Source organism: Neofelis nebulosa, chromosome 1, assembly GCF_028018385.1.
Source record: "Neofelis nebulosa isolate mNeoNeb1 chromosome 1, mNeoNeb1.pri, whole genome shotgun sequence".
NCBI lineage: Eukaryota > Metazoa > Chordata > Mammalia > Carnivora > Felidae > Neofelis > Neofelis nebulosa.
Genome location: NC_080782.1, coordinates 227,200,681 through 227,223,310, shown reverse-complemented (window position 1 = coordinate 227,223,310; position 22,630 = coordinate 227,200,681). Strand labels below are relative to the sequence as shown.

Genomic DNA, 22,630 nt, shown 5'->3' with positions numbered 1-22,630 from the left:
CAGTAGGGAAGAATCTTGTAAATATAATGAGTAAAAGGCCAGATGCAAAGGAGCAAATACAGTTTAAAATTATTCATAAAAAATTCAAGAACAGGCAAAACTGACCCGTGGCTATAAAAGTGAGAATGTGGCTATCTTTGTGAAGAAATATGACTGAGCAGGACTAAAAGTGGGACATTTGAGATGCTATAAGTATTCTATTTCTTGGTACAAGTGATGTTTACATGACTCTGTTCACTTTATGAAAAGGAATTTATCAGTTGACTCAGAATATGGGCACCTTTTGAATGTACACTTTAATATTAACTTAAAATGGAATAAAAAAAGATGTGAAGTATTAAAGGAACTCAATTATTCAGAATACCAAAGCCAAGAATATGAACCAAAATGAGAATGTAGGAAATGTTAGGGGGAAATATATATATATATATATATATATATATATATACAAAATTCTCACTGTAAAAATAGTAGCTAATACATTTTGAGGATTTATTAGTTCCAGGAATTATATTAAGCACCTTATAAAGATTATCTGAGTGAACTCTGACTATAGCCCAAATGGTAGGAAATATTATTAATGGCATTTTTTTCCAGTTAAGGAAATAGAAGCACAAGATGTGGAATAGTTTTCCCATAGTTACACAAATGGTTAGTAGTGGAAGGAAGTGCAAACCTCAGTCAAGAGAAACAGTAAAAGAAAAAAGGAAGAGAAGAAGAAACTCAGCATGATTGGAAACTTGTGAAATATGAAGACATACTGCTCTTTCCCATCTTGCAAGATGGCGGGCGAAAAAGCTGAGAAGCCGGATGCTAAGGAGAAGAAACCTGAAGCCAAGAAGGCTGATGCTGGTGGCAAGGTTAAGAAGGGTAACCCCAAGGCTAAAATGCCAAAGAAGGGGAAGCCCCACTGCAGCCGAAACCCTGTCCTAGTCAGAGGAATTGGCAGATATTCCCGATCGGCTATGTATTCGAGAAAGGCCATGTACAAGAGGAAGTATTCAGCAGCTAAATCCAGGATTGAAAAGAAAAAGAAGGAGAAGGTTCTTGCTACTGTCACAAAACCAGTTGGTGGTGACAAGAATGGTGGTACCCGAGTGGTTAAACTTCGCAAAATGCCTAGGTATTATCCTACTGAAGATGTGCCTCGGAAGCTGTTGAGCCACGGCAAAAAACCTTTTAGTCAGCATGTGAGGAAACTGCGAGCTAGCATCACTCCTGGGACCATTTTGATCATCCTCACTGGGCGCCACAGAGGCAAGAGAGTGGTTTTCCTGAAGCAACTGAGCAGTGGCTTGCTACTTGTGACTGGACCTCTGTCCCTTAATCGAGTTCCTCTGCGTAGAACACACCAGAAATTTGTCATTGCCACCTCCACCAAAATTGATATCAGCAGTGTGAAAATCCCCAAACACCTCACTGATGCTTACTTCAAGAAGAAGAAGCTGCGTAAGCCCAGACACCAGGAAGGTGAGATCTTCGACACGGAGAAAGAGAAATATGAGATTACAGAGCAGCGCAAGGTTGATCAGAAAGCTGTGGACTCGCAAATTCTGCCAAAAATCAAAGCCGTTCCTCAGCTTCAGGGCTACCTCCGCTCTGTGTTTGCTCTCACGAATGGAGTTTACCCTCACAAATTGGTGTTCTAAATTTCTTACAAAGAACCTAATTAAATAACAGATCCATCTCTAAAAAAAAAAAAAAAAAAAAAAAAAAAATATGAAGACATACTTCAGTTAGGGAAATTCCAGTTGTTTTAGAAAACTAAGATTGTAGAAAAACTCTGTAAGCAGTTTTAGGGAAGAAACCTTGTGTTTACAATGGGCCATTCATTTCTGGTCGTCAATTCCTTTGGTTCGGCAAATAGCAGAGGAACCTCTATACCGCCACTGGCCCATAAGCAGGAGAAAATTATCCAGAAACACGATATCCTCTAGCAAATCATGCAAGAATATCAGAGTAATCTTATTTAAGGGTTTGTCATCAGAACAAGTCCCTAAGTGTTTTACATCCCTTTTCATTCAGTCAACAGTAGGAATACAAGCTTCTGAGGCTGTACATAATAGCTTTCTAACCATCTTCATAGTGCCATTAAGAGATGGGCATCATTTAATCTGATCTAATCACCACATACTTGGAAATAGTAAACTTGTTTTTAAATCCTTCCTACTTAACTTTCTTCTCCAGGTATTTGCTTATGTTTTCCATTAGCTTCGAAAGAAATCCAGCTCGTTCTACCTAAAGAGACACTCCACACAAGTTACTTTCTATCTTGCCACATTGTTTATTTCAATACATCCACATATCACTGTTTCTTATTACTTATTTGTTTTCCTATTTCCTTATCATTATTATTATTATTGTGAGAGAAAGAGAGAATGAGCAGGGCAGGAGTAGAGAGAGAGGGAGAGAATGAATCCCAAGCAGGCCCTGTACTCAGCGTGGAGCTGGATGAAGGGATCAATCCCAGGACCCTAAGATCATGATCTGAGCTGAAATCAAGAGTGGGAAGTTCGAATGACTGAGTCACCCAGGCACCCCTCCTGCTTCTTTATCATATGAAACTCTGGCTGTAATATGAGCCTAATGTAGTCACTTGTCTTGCCTTATTTATTCCTGTAATGTGCTTTTCAAAGTATCAGGCAGATATATGGATTCAGGAAATCAAATGATTCTTAAATGCATGCATGAATGAATGAATGAATGAATACCCTGAATAGTTAAGCCGTAGGTATGCTGTCTTTGCCTTTTGTCTTCTCTAAGAATCTTAAATTCCATCAATTGCTTGCTATCTTTATGGTTTGAGTCAAAAATAAAGGGATGTTTTAGCGATTATGAAGTCTTTGGCAATTAATAAAGACAAGTATTCACAGGTGGTGTTTTCAGTTACTGTTCCCCCTGGCAATTGGAACTCTGGAAGAGAATGAAATTTATGGGAATAAAAACACTGGGTATGAAAATGGAATTTTTTAAATGTGCATTTCCAAATTATGACTCAAGATACCAGACTGATACATTCTGTCCCTTGCCAATAAGCTATGTCATTTATATAGAAAAAGTATTATTTCAGCGATAAATGGCTTGATAATGAGGAATTTAAACCGAATTTGTAGACAGATGGAAAAAAATACTCTGGGTAAACACATCGGTCTAGTTTCTAGGCAAATAGCAAGTTTAACACAGGAAGTAAAAAAGAGGAATTCATACAAGAGAACAATATTATCTGATATTAACTGAGTACAGATAGGCAAATTCAATTCTAGATAGAATGGATAATATACAAATGCAGAGTCCATCACAGCAGTGCTCACGTTGTTCTCTAGGGATCAAGAAATCTAGAAGAGTTTTGACTGGGTGCTAGAAGATGGCAAGGAGAGAACATGCAGAATTGCAAAGAAACAGCCCAGCTAAGAAAGGACAAGAAAGAGAACTGAGGTCGTAGTTTAAAAAACCATATAGACATGCAGGAAAATTAATGCAACTAATAGTGAAATCAACCCAGAGACTGTGGATGACACCGAAATAGAAAGGGAAAGAAATAGTATCGTATTAATGTTAGTTTCTTGAGTTTGCACTGCAGTTACAAGAGAACGTACTTGTTTGGGGAAAATAGACACTGAAGTATGTAGTGGTAAAGGAGCATCATGTCTGCAGCTTACTCTGAACCGTTAAGAAAACAAATCTGTATTTTTGCAGAGACACATACATATGGAGATAGGTTTTCTTATACTATTGCTGCAGTTTCTCGATCTCAAAATATTTTTATTTTATTATGTCAAAATAAAAAAAAAATAAAGCAGAGCACAGAATTTAGAGAAAGAACCCTGTGTTCATATTTTAGATCATGAGTTACTAGCATTAAGAGATGAACAAATTCTTTCGCCTCCTTGAAACGCAACTACAAAATGAACTTCAGACTTATTTCTAGATTCACTGTGATAATCAAATGAAATTGTACTGTACCTTTGTAAATTACAAAGAATAGTGTTAACAACATTTGTTATTATTATAATGAAAGTGTGATGGAAATTACAGTAGACCCAGAGGGAAGATAAAGTAGAATTGGGAAATTTTAACTCCCTAGGTATCTTCTAGGATGTTTTCAGATAAAAGCAGTTTTGATTTGTGTGGTAATAGTTTAATCTCTCTAAGAATAGAATAAATGACTAGGGGAACCTAATTCCAAACCAAATGGAAAACAATTTTAAAAAAGTAAAAAGAAAAGATAGATAATACTTGCTAAGTTAGACACAGAAATCCCTACCATTTAATACAAGAAAGGTAAAGGATAAGCATGTACAAACTCCCTATGCATACCTTGTGAAGGCAAAGCTTACAAAATACTTTAGATTTTGAAATATAGAATAATATTATGAAAAGGAGGGGAGATTGTCCATGTGTCTGCTCTAGCCCAGCCTGTACAATTTCAAACTGTCTAGATGAGGAAGAGTGATATAAAAGAAGAGTGATACAAAAATCTGGCATCAGGAAAATACATTTAAGTAACAGATGTCTAAGAGTAAAAGATCTCTGATAATAGCACCTGCTATAAGCCAGGAAATATGGTAGGTGCAGAACTCCAACGTTGAAGGAGGGTCTTGTCCCCCATGGACCTTGTCTCCATCTCACACACATCATCACCGGTTAGCTTCTATATATTTTTATTTCCAGATGTAATAGAGAGCTTGAAAAATTTCTCCATGTGCCAAAATCCATATACTTTTAAACCTCAAAGAATGAAACTGAATGCGTGTGTGTAAATTTCTAAAATTTCATATAGGGGAATAAAATGTGAACTGTCACAAATAATCCAGTTTCATTACAGGTACATGACATAACCTCACTGACGTGGGTGAGGAAGAAGACATGTTGATTTAAGTAATTTGGAAATGACTGGAAGCTATAAGACTAAAGCAAAAGGAAATGTAACAAAGTGCTTTCTTCTAATTGGTACAGTTGTTTCTCACAAGGGGAAGGGTTTACTGTTTTGCAACCACTGTGCACTTATATGGCATTGAGCAAGTAAGTAAATGGATGGTGAGTAGAGTAGACAGGTTCCCACTGTTCGTATGGGTGGATAGAGATTAGCGAGGAGAGACGTTAAAACGAACCATGTGGGACTGGAATAGAGTTGGTGACATCAGAATAAACTCTTATTTAGTTTTAAATAGATACTACTGGATAGATGCAAAAATACAGATTTGCAGGTATACGTGAATTTTATGCATACATATAGTTCCTAGCACTCTCTACTCAGATAGCCTGGAAGCAATGATGCCCCAATAGCAAGGGGTACATCAGTGCCCAGGTCTTGGTTTCCAAGAACATTCTTGATGAAAAGAACCAGGGCTCCTTGGAGAAATGGCTGATTCTAAAACCCAGGTAAGAAATATACAAAGGAAACCTAGTAGTGTCAGAAAATAAGGAAGGGACACAGGATCTAACCGAAAGATTCCCAATGGCCGGAGCTGGAGAAAAAAGAGGAACACAACAAATGAAATATAGAATTGTAACCCAGAGAATAAAATAAATATCCATGAGTCCATACTGACAAAAATAGAATGATTGATTAAGTAAAGAAATGATGGAGAACAGACAAGTCTTTTATACAGAATTCCAAATAATTATGTAGATAATCCTTCACTGAGGAGGTGGAACATAACTCCCCACCTCCTAAATTTGGGCTCCATTTAGTAACTTGAATGCAAAGCATACAGTATGAAAACTTTACAGTGGAGGGACCTGATAATTAAGGTGAACCTGATCAGTGATAAGTCATGACGATACCATGTACCCTTGACATAATATCTTGAGAATAGCACTTCACCTCTGTGGTCTTTCCCCACATCCCCCTCCCCTCCAAAAGCCCTCATAACCCTGTCCTCGCCAAAGGAAAAAAAAAATTAGAAAAGCCCAAATTTAGGGACATTCTAACAAATTCTTGACCAGTGCTCCTCAAAGCTGTCAAAGTCATCAAAAGCAAGGATAGTCTAAAACTATTACAGCCCAGAGGAGCCTAAGGATGCATAATGACTAAATGTAGTGTAGAAACTTGGATGGGATCCTGAAACATAAAGAGGACATTAGGGAAAACTAATGAAATCTTAATAAAGTATAGAGTGTAGTTAATAATATTGTGCCATTACTGGTTTATTAGTTATAACAAATGTAACATAGTAATATGGAAACTGGGAAAACTCAATGCAGAGTATAAAGGAACTTTCTGGAATATCTTTGCAATTTTTTGTTAGTTCTAAAATTATTATAAAATAAAATATATATTTAAGTACAAAAATAACACATTCAGAGCTATAGTTTAGAAAAATAGCTTATCAGATTTCACAACATGGGTTGTCTTTTTTAAGGACTAAAATCTTAATGAAACTGACATATATAGAACAAGCAAAAAAATAATAGTAACTCTTATGTTAATAGTGTAATGATGATGGTTAATACTGAGGGCTTTAGTCTATGATCCACACTGCATACAATTATTCCTGTGTGTGTGTGTGTGTGTGTGTGTGTGTGTGTGTGTTTATGCACCTACATATTTAGCAAAATGGTTAATACAAGATTCTCAGGGGTGTTTCGAAAGTATAAGAAAGGGTTAGTTGGATTGGACAATTTCTAAGCTTTCTTGCATCTCAATAATTTTCTGATCCTAATTCCAAGCTATGAAGTGATCTTGTGGCTCCCACAAACGCTGGACTCTTACTATAGAATTCTCACATACCAGGTAGTTAAGACTCCAGATCCTAAAATTATTGAGACAAAAGTGCTATGCCGAATAAATGGAAACTTGAGATGTTATACATAATACATAATTATCCAAGAGGTTTGTGTTTTAAACCTGGGTTTATGACTTATGAACTAAATGTACACTGGCCAAAAGATCCTTTCTAAAATGGAAGTGACCAATTTTATAGCTTTGTGACAAACAGCATTCAGAAAGCTGTTAAATGTGATTGATACATGGGGTGCCTGGGTGGCTCAGTCGGTTGAGCATCTGACTTCTGCTCAGGTCATGATCTCGCGGTCCGTGAGTTCGAGCCCCGCGTCGGGCTCTGTGCTGACAGCTCCGAGCCTGGGGCCTGATTCAGATTCTGTGTCTCCCTCTTTCTCTGCCCCTCCCCTGCTCATGTCTATGTCTGTCTGTCTGTCTCTCTCTCTCTCTCAAAAATAAATAAATATTAAAACTATTTTTTTAATGTGATTGATACATAAGACACTATCTCTTTGTAAAAAAATTTTTTTGAAGTTTATTTATTTTGAGAGACAGAGTGAGCGGGGAGGAGCAGAGAGAGAGAGAATCCCAAGCAGGTTCTGCACTGTCAGCGTGGAGCACAACGTGGGTCTTAAAACTCTTGGACTATGAGATCACGACCTGAACCCAAACTGAGCGGGATGATTAACCAACTGAGCCACCCAGCCGCCCCTTATATTGGCATGCTAGTGTCATGCTTTACAGAAATCCTCTGTAAAATGAAGTTATATTTTAAATGAAGAAGCATTGTATTTGCGATTATCCTAAACAAAATGCTAACAGAATGCTGACAGAAATTCTCTTAAAAATCCAAAAATGATAAAGTGGGTGATATAAAGAGTGCCTACAATACCAGAAATAGAGAAGAAAGAAAAATTTATGTGCAATATTAATCTTATCATTTCAAACAGAGAATTTGGCAAGATTTCCTCAGACTCCAAATAATGTATGCATTTTTCTCTTTTGAAATCATTCTTCCTGAGAGTAATTACTTCTTTAAGCCCTGCAAATGACATATAAAAGCTCTTGTGTTTCTATAATAATCAAAAATATTTTATACACTAAAACTTCCTTAAACTTTCTAGATATATTTAAAAAAATTTTTAAATGCACTCTTATTTTTTTAATTTTATTTATTTTGGGGGGGGAGCTAGTGGGGGAGGGGCAGAGGGAGAGAGAGAGAGAGAGAATCCCAAGCCCTGGTAGCACAGAGCTCAATGGGGGACTTGAACCCAGGAACCGTGAGATCAGGAACTGAGCCAAAACCAAGAGTCTGATGCTCAACCCACTGAGCCACCCAAGAACCCCAAAGCACTCTGATTAATGTTCCTGCTTAAATGAATCACCTCCAACAGAAACTAGACATCCCTCCTCACAGGCAATCAGTTGGTGGTTATGTGTTGAGCCTGGACAACTGCAGTAGCTTCTTTACTGTCCTTTCCTTCTGCCTGATAATTCTTTCCCAGAGATATTTTATTTGTTATTTTTTCCATTAACGCTTCCATTCATGCTTAATGAGGAACTTTGTTTGCCGTAATCAGCGCATACATCCGATAGGATCACATACCTGGTCCTTGTGTTATTCTCCCTTTTGTGGATACTGAAGAAAGAAAGTGAGATCAGATTCCTTCACTGTCAAAGTCAAATTGAGGGCTCTATGGACTTACTAAAATTACATTAGTTTGAAAAAGGAGTTCATTAAACATTCTAATCCTAAAAATTTATGAAAAATATAGAGGTATTTCCAGAGTTAAATAAGCAAGCGAGACTAATCAAGACTATCATACAAGAGAAAGATGAACTCAACTTTGCTGAAACAAAAGGCAGGAGAGTTTCTAGGGCTTGGGTTGAGTGGCAAATATGTGAAATAGAGGAAAAATACTGAAGGGTACTAAGGGTGAAGTTGATTAATGTAATTAGGCCATCTCTGTTTGCTGATTGCATTGGAGCTCATCAAAATAAGGCTCCCACCTTCCCACAGAGACTAGGGGTGCTGTTTTCCTGAGGATTACATTTCAAAGGGTTGGCTTCCAGGTCCTCGAAAAAGACAAAAAAGACATTCCTGAGGTGTAGAACTGTCAAGAGCTGGAAGAATATTTATAATTCAATGGTGCAGAGAATAGTTTGTAATTGCAAGTTTTCTAGAGTAAATGTTCTAAGAAAAGGGAAGTTGGTCTGGTCGGTAATTGAGAAGAATCTGTCTAAAGTTCTGTCAAACTGAGGGGAATGTTCAGGCCAACCTGCCCTCTTCTTCATTAATCCTTATTTAATTCTACCCTGTATTTTAAGGGGGGATGGGGCGGGAAGAGGAGAAAATCCCCACAGACGGTGTATTTCCTAGAGATGTTTCATTTCCCTAAAGGTAAGCTATTTAATTACACAGAGGTTCTGGGAAAGTGCTGTGAACCAGGGCATGATAATCTCTTAGACTGGGTTTTCTGTAGAAAAATAAAGATTCACAGATCAATAATTCTGAGAGAAGTGATCAGTACTTTATATTTTTAAAAAGCTCCTCTTGCGTTCCTGGTTTATCATCAAAATGAGAGCCACCGCACTATCAGTTATGAATGTCTCTCGTTCTAATACAAGTGAACGGGAGAGAAGTTAGATGCCAGCATGAACTATTATGGGGGCAGAGTATGCCAAGTTCGGGAGAGGATGTGGAACAGCCAGAACTTGTAAAACTATTGGTGGGAATGAAAATGGTACCCCTACTTTAAAAATACCTCTGTGTTACACCAGCTACGCTAGCCATTCTACTTCTAGGCATTTACTCAAGAGAGACGAAAGCATGCACACATATAAACACTTTCACCTGAATGTTCACAGCAGATTCATTTTTAACGGCAAAAACCCAGAAGCAACCCAAGTGTCCATCGACAGCTGAATTGTAGAAAAGGTGTTATGTATCTGCACACTGGAATGTTATACAAGGTTAACAAGGAATGAACTAGAGACACATGCGATAACAGAGATGACTCACACAAACACGTGTATCTACAGTATGTTTCCGCTCGGATACAATTCTAGAAAATGCAAACTGATCTAGGTGACAGGAAGCGAATCACCATTTGCCTGCAGGTGAGAGCAGAGTGCTTGATGGAAGAGACACACAGGGGCAGGAGAAAACTTTGAGGCCGATAGGTATGTTCCTTTCCTTGATTGTGGCAGTGGTTTTCACTGATTTTGTCAATAGGTCAAAACCTCAGACTGTGCATTCTAAATATGTACAATCTACAGCTTATAAATTATATCTTGCTGAAACCATTTACATAAAATGCATTTGGAGGAAAACCACATAGCTTTTAAGGAAAATTAAAAGGATTATGACTTTTTAAATTATACCTACCTCTAGAAAGATTAACCAAAAAGAAAAAAATAAGCTGAATTTATTCTTCCTGTTCTTTCATGTTCATGAAAAGGCTGAGACAGATTGCATTTCCAAAAATGTATTTGTTTATTTATTTATTTTTAATGTCTATTTGTTTTTTAGAGAGAGAGAGAGAGAGAGCACAAGCACAGGAGGGGCAGAGAGAGAAGGAGACACAGAATCCCAAGTGGGCTCCAGGCTCTGAGCTGTCAGGTAGACCCCGATGTGGGGCTCGAAGTCACAAACTGTGAGATCATGACCATGGCCTGAAGTCAGATGCTCAACTGACTGAACCACCCAGGCGTCCCCATTTCTAGAAATTTAAATGCAGGAAAAAATAAAACTCTAGGAGGAGTTTTCTAGAATTGATGGGAAAAACTAGAGTCTAACATCACCAAACAGATTATCTTTATACTCTATATATGCTATCTATATACTTTGTATTATGTATATACTTTATACTTATGCTATAATATGTACATATCTACATATATGATATAAAGTACATACATAGTCCGAAGATGTTTTTATACTACATATATCTTTATACTATATAAATCTTTTGTATATGTGTATATATACACACTACACATACCTATATGCCATATACATTACAATGTATACCATATATATTATTCTATCCATAGAGCATTAATCTTTCTCTTTTGCATTTAAAAAAATTATCTAGTTTGTTTTCTATTTATTGCTTAGCAGTTTTCACTTAACATCTGGCCCTCGTTGATTCCTACAGCGCTGTAAACACAGAGAGTAAAAGGTGTTTTTGGAATAATGCACCTCATGGGTTCCTCTGGAAACTAGGGTACACATGAACAATTCAAAGGTATATGACACTATCTTTTACCATTATGTACTTAGGCATGGATAATCCATTATATCCGTGTCATTTGCCTGCCTAGTCAGCTGGCAAGCTAGCTACCCATCTATGGTTTTGATGGAGTGCCTACCATAGGCCAGGCCCTGAGCTAGTTGTTTCAAAATGATACATATATATTTTTAAATCTCACAACAAATTTGAAAAATTGCAAAGCAGTTACAAAGTAAACATGATTTGCCCCCAGATGGAAAGTGGAAAATGATAAGAAATTATTGTATAAAGCTTCTACCAAAATCATATGCACTAGGAATCCTAAGAGATGAAGAAAAACCTTGAAAGCATCTAATCCCTCTTGGTTCATTCATTATCTGTATAAACTGAGTCCCCCAGGAGTTTGATGTTTGCCTGAAATCACACAGTCTTGTCTGAGTCAAGATGAGTTATAACTCAATACCCAGAATTCCTCATCAAGATGGCTTTTCATTATATTAGGTGGCCTTCCTCAGTGACTATAAAAGGTCAACTGTGATATAACTTTTCTAGAAGCTTGAGGGAAGACAGATTATTCTGATTGGCGATGACTAAGTCAGGGAAAGCTCAGACTTCTACTTGTTACCCTGAATCCACCCATCATACACACCACATTCGTTTGTTTTTAGAGTATCTTAATGTTACGGAAACATGAGGGTTTCCTTATCTTTGAGAACCTCATGCAACACACTTTTGTTCTTTTACAATGAGTTCCCCAAGGGCACTAGAATACGTGGGAAAATCTGTTCGTGTTATTTTCCGTTTTATCATTATCGTTCCTGTGCTCATCAATACGCTTCTATCACCTGAATCTTAAACAGAGAAAGCAATGCAAAACATGGTCTTAAAATATAGCTCTTAAATACGGGGAGAAACCAAATAGTTGTGATGACTGTGGAAGACTGCCTTGGGAGTCTATGAACACCCTACCCTACAAATTTGTGAGTAGGAATAGAAGGCACAGGAAGAGGAAACGTGTTGTGCACCTCGGTGATAAAAAGCAGTCTCCCTTTGGTTTGCACTATCCTCTCATACACTGGCCAGTCACACATAAGAAGGCTGTCCTTGCTCGACTGACCAAAAGAAAAGTGCATTTATTTCCTATTGCCGCTGTGACAAAATCACCACAAACTCAGGGGCTTAAAACAACACAGATTTATTTTCTTACATTTCTGGAGGTCAGATGTACAAACTCAGGCTCAGTGAACTAACAATCAAGGCGATAGCTGAGCTGTGTTTCCTCTGGAGGCTGTAGTGGAATCCTGTTCCTTTCATGCCTCTTCCAGGTTCTAGAGATGGCCCACATTTCCTTGGCTCCTGGCTGCATGGCTCAACTTCTGTTTCTCTCGTTATATCTCTTTCTGTGATTCTGACCTTTCTACCTACCTTTTATTAGGACCCTTGTGCCTACATTGGGATATCCACCTGGATAGTCCAAGATACTCCCCTCATTTCAAGATCTCTAATTTAATTACACATACAAAGTCTCCTTTGCTGTGTTTCTCAACTGTGATAACACTGTATTTCTCCCACCTGTTCCTCATGAAGGAGACTATATAACTTCATGTAAACAAGACAGGTATATTTTTGTCTTGCAACAATCTTGTTAAAAAAATAGGGAACTACTTTTTGAGTTTCACTTTCAGGATGATGAAATGCCTTGGACAGACAATTATTAGATGGAGGTTGTATGTGGTGGTTGATTGAGCCCTGGACCCAAGGTCGGTTGTCACAGACCCATCTCCTAGCCCTATGAGAATTCCTCAGCATTGTTTCTGAGGAATAATAAGTGCTCAATAAATATCTCTGGATGGGATGAAAGGGCAGTATAAAAATCAGCCAGTTTGAGTCCTTACAAGGGTGAGCACAGTAGGTGCAAAAGGAGAGAAGACAAGGGCACAATTTATCTTATTGCTTTTTTTTAACATAGTGTGTTTCTTTGAGACTTGTTTTCCAATTTATAGATTTTCCCAAATATTATAAACTATGATGAGACATTCTGATGTGAAATATGAAAATGAATCGGGTTTTAGTATTTAGCATCTAACAAGCCACGAAAGTTGCAAAACTTATTTTTAAAATGATTATCCATAAATACCAGAAAACAGAAGATTTGGATCTTAAAGCAAATTAAGCTAATTTGGGAGGAAAATGAAGAGGGCTTAACCAGCTAATAGTATGGGCATTTTCCAAACATGAACATGAACATAAGTTGCCAGTGTGTTCTTGGATTGGTGCTGAAGAAAAGGATAATTAAGCAAGTAAAGAATCACACTACTCCGGGTTAACAAAATGTGCACCATATAAGATGTGGAATCGAGACAGTAACAAAGTATTTGTCAGTGAAAATCATTGTCAGTACCCTCCTTTTCTGCCCTCACCTTCTCCTGTTCTTTAATGACCATTTTTAGAGAACATCATGGCAGCTTCTTTCAGTGGTATTTCCCAGCAACCCTCATAAGAGTAGTTCCAACTTGCATCTTTTCCAATTACCTGTGGGTGCCAGTAAAGGTGAGCAGCTCAGCACTGCTTGTCCGGCATCACCACTTAAGGACAGCTTAAGGTAGGTTTCCTTGTAAGTTGACTGTAGTGGCTCACATGTATTAGCAATAACCCATTAAGAATATTGTAGACAGCATTGACCTTCCTTTTTTAATGTTGAGCAATGCAATTTGTCACATTATCAGGGTCTCCCACCTCTCCATTTTACTGTACCCTGAGGCAAGGTGCATGTCCTTAGGCTCTTTTTTATGGGGTGTGCGTGTGTGTGTGTGTGTGTGTGTGTTCACTCAATCAGTGGAGAGTGGGGCAGGGAAGGATTCCAAGGGTTTACAATATGAAGTCCCTCCATGTCTCTAAGTAGAGTCTGGTTCCAAGAATCTTGACAGAAGCCCTCAAACATGCATCTACCTGCACCACCAGGGCACAGAGGCAACTTCACAAATGAACTTCCAGGATTACTCTAGATCTCTTAGTTCTCCCAGACAAATACTCAAGCTTTCATCTTTTACATCAAGCAAATATGCATGTCCTTATTCTAAGTACACCTTAAGTGTCAGCTGCCCCAGAGGTCAGTTTTTACTGTACTTAAAATGAAAAAGTAGGGGCACCTGGGTGGCCTCAGTCGGTTGAGCTTCTGACTTCTGCTCAGATGACCTCATGGTTCATGGGTTCGAGGGCAATGTCGGGCTTTGCAGCGACAGCACAGAGCCTACTTTGGATTCTCTGTCTCCCTCTGTCTGCCCCTCCCCTACTTGCTCTCTCTCAAAAATAAATAAACATTTAAAAATGAAAAAATAGGGGCGCCTGGGTGGCTCAGTTGGTTGGGCGGCCGACTTCGGCCCAGGTCACGATCTCGCGGTCTGTGAGTTCGAGCCCTGCGTCGGGCTCTGTGCTGACAGCTCAGAGCCTGGAGCCTGTTTCAGATTCTGTGTCTCCCTCTCTCTCTGACCCTCCCCCGTTCATGCTTTGTCTCTCTCTGTCTCAAAAATAAATAAACGCTAAAAATAAATAAATAAATAAATAAATAAATATGAAAAAATAAACATGGGTTATACACAGCTTACTAATTCTGCTTAAACTTTGAAATTATCCATTAAATCTACTTAGGTGAGAGGTCAAGGCTGAGAGAGGGAACACGAGGGAAGAGAGACACGAAGCCAGAGGGCAGGAAGTGTGGAGACAAATGTTCCCTCTCCTCCTGCCCTACGATACTTAGATCTTCTACAAGTCAGAGGGCAAACGCGACTGGACATTGTAAATCATAGAGGTCCACCTCCCAGAAAGGCTGAGGGGACAGACAAGGACAGAGGTGGATGAGGACCAAATGGAGACTAAACAGAAGTTCTTTGTCTCCCGCTTCCTTCATGTTCTTCCCCCGAAGCGACCATGCTTGATGTCCTTTGGCTTGTTCATTTGACATTACCTCCACATGTCTATGAAACTCATTTATAGTACTTGTTCTTAGTTTTCCAACCGGAGACATTTTCTGCTGACCTCCCACTTACAATCCCTCCGTCTAATCTCATACAAACATACACAAACACAAACACATTTAATATTTTTATCCTCTCAATATCGCTACATGGTAAATTTGGTTAAATCCACATATTCCACACAGGCATTGCTAAGATCACAAAAGTGCTATTCACAGCTGAGACACATACTGATAATAACTAGTTTCCTTTCTTGTACAATTCTGTTTTGTTGCTGGTTTTTTTCCTAGTTCCAATAATGCCCCCCACTCCTGTTTTTTCCCCATTTGCTCTGTTTACTAAACAATCAGCATTAATTCAAGCCCTTGCCTCCCACCAATTGTCTATTTGCTTTAAGCCATTCAGATGCATTAAGTATGGCATTGACTTCTTCTTGGAATCATCTCTCCCAGAGCTGCAGACAAATTGCAGCTTTGTTTCTTCTCAAAGTTAAGTACATAGCTGTTTCCCTGGGATATCCCTTCATATCCATAATCTGTTGTTTGGGATCTCCTCTTTTGTATGTCTAATGTCTTTACCTTTAAAAAAAAAATTTTTTTTAACGTTTATTTATTTTTGAGACAAGAGAGAGACAGAGCATGAACAGGGGAGGGGCAGAGAGAGAGGGAGACACAGAATCGGAAACAGGCTCCAGGCTCTGAGCTGTCAGCACAGAGCCCGACGCAGGGCTCGAACTCACGGACCGTGAGATCATGACCTGAGCCGAAGTCAGACGCTTAACCGACCGAGCCACCCAGGCACCCTCTGTCTTTACCTTTTAAAACTGACTTCTAATTATTGTGTGACAAAACTTTTAGTAGATTCCTGAGAAAGAACGCATACAAAGTAAAATTTCTACAAGCTTACATATATGAAATCGCTACCACTTGGGCTTCATACTCAATTAATATTAGCTTAATATGGTATTGTAGGTTTGGAATATTTTTGCCCCAGACTTTTGAAGAGATATTTTCATTTTCTCCAGGCGCCTGTGCTGCTATTAGAAAGTACTCGGTTATTGGGCAACAAATCCTTTCAGTGGGGCCTGCTTTTCTTCACAATTTTTTTTTTTTTTTTTTTTTGGCCTTCAGTTTGCTGAAGTTTTCTGAATATGTGCTTTGGCCATTGTACGAATTCATCCATCTTGTGTTTTTCTGACAGCATTCCCACCCAAAAGAATGCGTTGTGGCAAGGATGGCCTGAGTAGTAGTTCAGTGATTCTCACACGTTGTTTGTCCTCAGCCCCTCCTGAGAGGAGGATCCCAACGTCACATTTCCACTAACTGCGATCAGTCACCGTGGGGTGCCATCTAGGTAAGACTGGCTAAAATTGTATTATTGACTACCTACTATTAATACAATGTCTGTCTCTTCCTCCCCAGTCGTTACCACTAGACTGTGTTTTGAAAACACGGAATCTTTAGGAGTGCCCTCCAAGGTTAAGAGGTCAGAGCCTGATAGTCACAGAGATGGATTTGTCAAAGACGACACAACTAGCATGCGGTGTAGTTAAGATCCCAGCCCATGTACACAGTTAAGATCTTGTGCCCCTTGACCATCTGAGGGACAGAGGAGATTGTTATCTATAATTGGCATCTATGAATTATTTGCGCCTTTGGTTCCATAAATTTCTCATGTGTTTTATATTATAGATTCTCAGCTTTTAACACCTTCTGATGTTCTCCCAATGTATAATTGAATTGAAGCAAAATAATACATTTGGGCAGATAAAACCAGCACATGCCTTAGCTCCCATTATATGTCCTTTAAAATGAATAAATTCTGATTTTTAACTCCTGATTCAAACTGTATTTTGCTACGAGACTATCCCTCGAGGAACCACTGGACCATCTGCTTTAGGTTTCCCTTTCATAATTAACATTATCTTTTTTGGTAACAAAGGAAAATTAAGCAAAAATGCTATAAATATCTGGTGGTAGATGAAAGATGATTATTTACCTGACCTGAGGGTAAAAATTATCATTATATTATCTGCAGGTGTTTTAAGAACATCTATCTGTTTAAGATATACTGCTGTGCCTTATTTTCTTAGAATGCAGTATGGACATAGGATTTGCCTTAAAGATGTCCTCTCCCTGTGGGCTGGAAGTTGAGTGATCACAAAGAAAATACAAATAAATGTATCTGTTCTAACCTGGTGGTCAAAAATAAAAGAAACAAAGGATTATCAATGATATAATCAGGGTATCAGACATTTTAAAGTCACAGTCAACCTTGAAGAAAGAAAGAATAGACATTTTGAAAGTAACAATGGGAGCACAGAGAATTCCATCCTAGGAATACGATTCTTATTGCTCTAGAATTTGGCAAAGATCTCAAAAGTCAACAGTAGCACAACTAATTCCAAGTAACCCCATATTCTAAACAGAGTGCAAGATCATGTGTGCAAGGCATTTAAGAGGTTGGGAGACAGGTTGTTCCCACATGAGTCTAAACCTACTGGTTTAGAGACCCTCTTCCCGTGTACTGTGTTTTCTTTTCCACTCCCTAGTGGGGAGAGGAAGTGGATGCCTCCTCATCATTAAGCCAAAATTTGATATCTTCAGAAAGACTTCCTGGAGAGATTTAGCATTAGTCCTTAGGCTTTGAGTGATATGGACACAGGTATCTATCTGGCTTCAGCCTAATAGATTTTAAAGGCCAAAGACCGCTCCAAAATTGCCTCAGAAAGGAAAGGATTTTCCTGGATCTCTATGCACAGTAATTAACAGTTTTGATTTTCCCAGGACTGAAGTATTTACCAGGACATGGGACTTTCAGAACTAAAATAGGAGATGTCCTGAGCAAATCAGGACTATCAGTCACCTTCCTCTAAGACATGATAGTGCGAGAATGTAAGGATATTTCCCTGTGGCCAGATGTTAAGAGAGTTTTATTCCAGATGCCCACTTGAGAATTTCAAATGACCCAGAGAATATGAACTCCTAAGAAACGAGGACTAAGCCAGAATTGTTCATGGTGGGTCAGATGCAGAACTTCCTAGGGAAAAGGAGATGTGGGAGGCATTCAGGGATTAGGAGCATCTCCTGAGAACCCAACAAAAGTAGAAATGATGAGTTTTGGCCATCTGCTGGATCCAGAACGCAACACTCTGGATTATGTATGTACCAGCCCACTACTTCCCCGTTATTACTTCTCCCTCCCTCTGCTAGAATCCAGTAGAGGCCCCAAACAGCAGCTGGCATGTGGAGGCAAAGAAGTTTCAAGAATAACGAAGAAGCAGGGGTGCCTGGGGGACTCAGTCAGTGAAACATCGGTCATGCTCTCACAGTTCGTGAGTTCGAGCCCCAGGTCGGGCTCTGCACTGACAAGGTGGAGCCTGCTTGAGATTCTCTCTCTCTGCCTCTCTCTCTCTGCCCACCTCCCACTCAAGCTCCCTCTCTGAAAATAAATAAATAAACTTAAAGAAAATAATTAAGAAACCAACCACAGTTCCTTTTTAACCTACAGATTTGTAAGCCTGAAGTATCCACAAACTAGGAGAGAGAAGTTTTACATTTATGTCATCACTAAACTATACTGGCCATTATATTACTTAAAATTGACTGGAGGACTATGTATTTGTTATCTGGGGATCACCGGAAAATCTATAGATCCTATATTTTACCAAGAGGCAGGCAAAGACCAGTGGAGAGGATGGGCTTGAAGGCACAGTGTGGGAAAGAATGAAGTCACATTTAGTTCATAAAATGGAGTATGTTGAATTCATTCTAGGCTCTGAGGTATACGAGGCACAAGACCATAAACAAATCACTTCTTGAAGAGTATGAAAGGAAAAGACACCCAATCTGGGACACTGGCATTTTTATAAAAGGAGGCAGAGGGACCATTCACGTGAGAGTTTGAGAACATAGGGGATCTTTAGAGTGACAAAACTGGAGTTCCAGACCGCACTGAGAGAAAGGTTGGTGCCCATGGTGCTCCTGGAAGGCTTGGAAGTATGGTGCTGTCTGCGGTAAACATCCATGTGAGTCCTGATGGGATCAGGCCAGTTAGAATCCCACGGGAAGGGGACATGCCATTTAGGATGCGGTCTTCTCTTCCTAGTTGGGAGTTAGGGGACCACTGGCTATTGTTCTATCCTCTTCACTGTGTGATGGTGGTGGGAGGGTTAGGGATGCAGGAGAGTACAACACCTCAGGGCAAACAAGGGGCTGTATCCAGGGACTGTATCTAGCTTCCCAAGTGGTCTCATCGAGCATCCTTATTCAGATTTACTTTTCATCCGGTTGTATGCACACTAGTGCCTAAGGAGCATTCGATCTCTTTTACTTACTTGATTTCACTTTGGTTCCTACCATCAACAAGGCTAAGGCAAATGCTAGAACAGAAGACCCATACTTGAAGGCCTGGTGCCGCCTTAGTTCTCACCTATATCTGCGTGCTTTCCGACAGATTAGCTTGTCACTGGTTCCAAGTAGATTCACTTCATGCAGTATGCAGGGCACGCTCTGCAAATGGATGGCTGATGGAGAGAGAAGGTGGAGTCCGAGGTGCAGCCTGGGATGCGCTTGTCAGAGGATATGGCCCCGGTACTGCAGTTCCAGGAAGCAGTGGCTTTTGCTCACTCGTATGAAAGTGGTTGACAAGCTACCAAAGAAGACTAGAAGCAGAAATTCGAAATTCGAGTCTTGTTATAATCAAGGGCAAGAAACTGAGTCTTTAAACTGAGGTCAGACAGAAAGTATTCTCTGGGTCAAGTCAGGACCCCTGTTGAACTCTATTCATTGGGAATAATACACCTTCTTGAATTTTAGCTTAAATTTGGATAACTGTTTCTTAACATGCCTTCCTAAATATTACAATAAGCTATAATGCTGACACAAAGAGGTATTAGGTATGCAAAAATTTGTCTGTTATAGATAATTGAATTAATGGTAGTAAACAACGGGAAGTCTCTTAGAATAGTTGCAGAAAATGTCAGGGCCAGGAAAGGTGGGCATGATCGACTCCTACACTGAGAACTATCAGTTAATGTCCTACAACGATCTATCTAAAGTTGTTAGATGACTTTCACTAGAAACTGTTTATATTAATCTAGAAGTAGTTAATTTAGGGAGAAATGAAATCTAAATGGTATTTAAAAAAAGAATGACAGCGCTATTATTTCATATTCCTCAACCTTTTACAGGACACCCCAGCAAAGCTAAGAGTTCTAAGAGCATAAGCCTGATTTAAAAGGAGCGACGGATTACTCTGCTGTTACATAGTTACCAGAAGAATCTGTACATCTGGAATGAGAAGAAACCTTGAAACAATTACCTAGTTTAAATGACATATATTTTTCTTTAGTTTGACATCTTAATGTAACATATCTTTCTCATTTATACTTTATGTGATATTTAAGATTAATGATAAATGAGTTCTAGTTTCCTTCAGGTTTTATTATTATAGATACTATAGAATGTTGGTATTTCATGTGCTTTGAATATATTTTAAAGATAATCATCAGTGCAAAATGGGCTTAAACTCATAACTGTTGCTTTAGGAAGACATAAGGGAAGGGGGTATATGATTTGCTATCTTACAGAGAGGAAATAGATATAAAAGATATAAAAGTCAGTCAGAGAAAGACAGATATCATATGTTCTCATTCATATGCGGATCTTGAGAAACTTAACAGAAGACCATGGAGGAAGGGAAGGGGAAAAAACAAACAGAGGGGGAGGGAGGAAAACCATAAGAGACTCTTAAATACAGAGGACAAACTGAGAATGGATTGGGGGGGGCGGTGCAAGAGAGGGGAAAATGGGTGATGGACATTGAGGAGGGCACTTGTTGGGATGATCACTGGGTGTTGTATGGAAGTGATGAACCACAGGAATCTATCCCCAAAACAAAGAGAACACTGTACACGCTGTATGTTAGCCAATTTGACAGTAAATTATAAATAAATAAATACATACAGACATACATACATACATACATACATACATACATACATAAAGGTAAAAGTACATGAAAGCAACTATTGGTAAAAAATAATTACCAGGAGTGCAAAGGCACCAAGTCAGAATGTAAGAAAAAGAACTTCAGCAGAGAGAGACACTGGACACAAAGGAATAACCATGACCTATGCTTTCTGTTGATTCAGGTCCCATATTGATGACAAGGATTAGATGTCATCTCCCTCCCCCTGAAATATCTTTGTCAAACTATAATCCTGCCTTGAGCCCTCTATGTGCTAGTCATTTATACACTTTCTAAATGTCTGTCCAAAGTATGGGTGCATTCAGAGTTTCTATTAATTTTCACAATTTGGCAGTTGATATATTTTCAGAAAATCATTCCACTGAGACTTCAAGATGTATTAACAAACAGTTGTTTATCATCTATTACAGGTCTTCTAAGATCTCCTTCCTTCCCTGCAATCTCGTGGAGTCTAAAAATAGACCAGTTGTGCAGACATGTTAAAATAAGTGTAATTTTGTTCCTTCATCTGTAATCTGACTTTCAACAAATGTCATTCATCCATAATGCAACACTTGAAATTGCTGCTAAATTCATATTTTATGAAATAAAGCATAAAGAAATCCATAGGAACATGTCCTGGTAATTTATGGGGCCTCACTCTTCAGAAACCCAATACACATCACGTGAACTGAGAGAAGTCTGCCCCTAATTTTTTTTTCTCCTCCTAAAATTCTAGTAGTATTAGAAGCACAGAATTAAAATTAAAAAATTTACATTGTATGACACTTATCGACTTTATTTTCCTGGCTATCCAGGTTTATTTTATTTTTTCTAATTTTTCACGTGGGGTTCTCTTTGGGGTTAACGCTCAATCACCTGTGTCACAGGAAGACATTTTATTTTAGACAAAAACTTCTTAATTGTGCCTGAAATCTTCTTTATATACTGTAACATGGATGGAAAAGCTTGTAGAAATTTCTAAATTACTGTAAAATACGCATGAATCTTCTCTTTACTTTCAGGAGGTATTCTTGTCAGTTCCAACCCCACCTGCCATTTTGGGCACTTGTGAGATTTTTAAAAGGAGATATTGGAAGAGGTGAGTCCTTAGTGTTTTCATTTATGTTAAGATCTTCCCAGAAGTTCCCATCCTTTGATCTTAAAGATAATTAATTGGTGTAAAATATAAAATATATTATATATATATATTCTTTATGTACTATATATATTCTTAGGAGAATCCATGAAGTCATTTTAAGGAAGGCAAATGAAAAGTCTACCTAAAAATATAAAAAAATACTTCCCTTTATTTATTTGGGGGTCACCTAGTTGGCTCAGTTGGTAGAACATGCGACTCTTGATCTCAGAATCATGAGTCCAAGCCCCACATTGGGTGTAAAGCCTATTGAAAAAAGAAAAAAAACAAATAATTCAAGGAAGACAAATGAAACAGAACTGAACAATCACCATAGATTAAATTTATGGCATGCATTCCTGAGATTCTTGTAGTCTCTTTTACTAAAAATATAAAATATATAAAAACTTTAAACATATACATAAGAAAAAACACTCTGCTCCTTTTCAGATTCTCTTATTCATTAAAATGTGGAAACTGTTGTTTCAAGAATGTTCTAAAGTTTTACAAAGGAGTAAAGCAACACTTCTGGAAGAGAGTGTGTTATCTCTGGACAATCCGCCTTAATTCCAACTTGATAAAATGAGTA

General features: G+C 38.5%; 1 protein-coding gene across 1 annotated transcript; it reads left to right on the top strand.

Annotated features, from left to right (window-relative positions):
- Positions 1-766: 766 nt before the first annotated feature.
- Positions 767-1,679, top strand: LOC131486848 (large ribosomal subunit protein eL6-like). Its single transcript, XM_058686802.1, has one exon. It carries the CDS (start codon positions 783-785, stop codon positions 1,647-1,649), a length of 867 nt encoding a protein of 288 aa, XP_058542785.1. The 5' UTR covers positions 767-782; the 3' UTR covers positions 1,650-1,679.
- The last annotated feature ends 20,951 nt before the right edge of the window (positions 1,680-22,630 follow it).

Bases quoted from the DNA above. Each gene is read 5' to 3' on its own strand.
- LOC131486848 (XM_058686802.1), top strand. From the start codon at position 783: ATGGCGGGCGAAAAAGCTGAGAAGCCGGATGCTAAGGAGAAGAAACCT.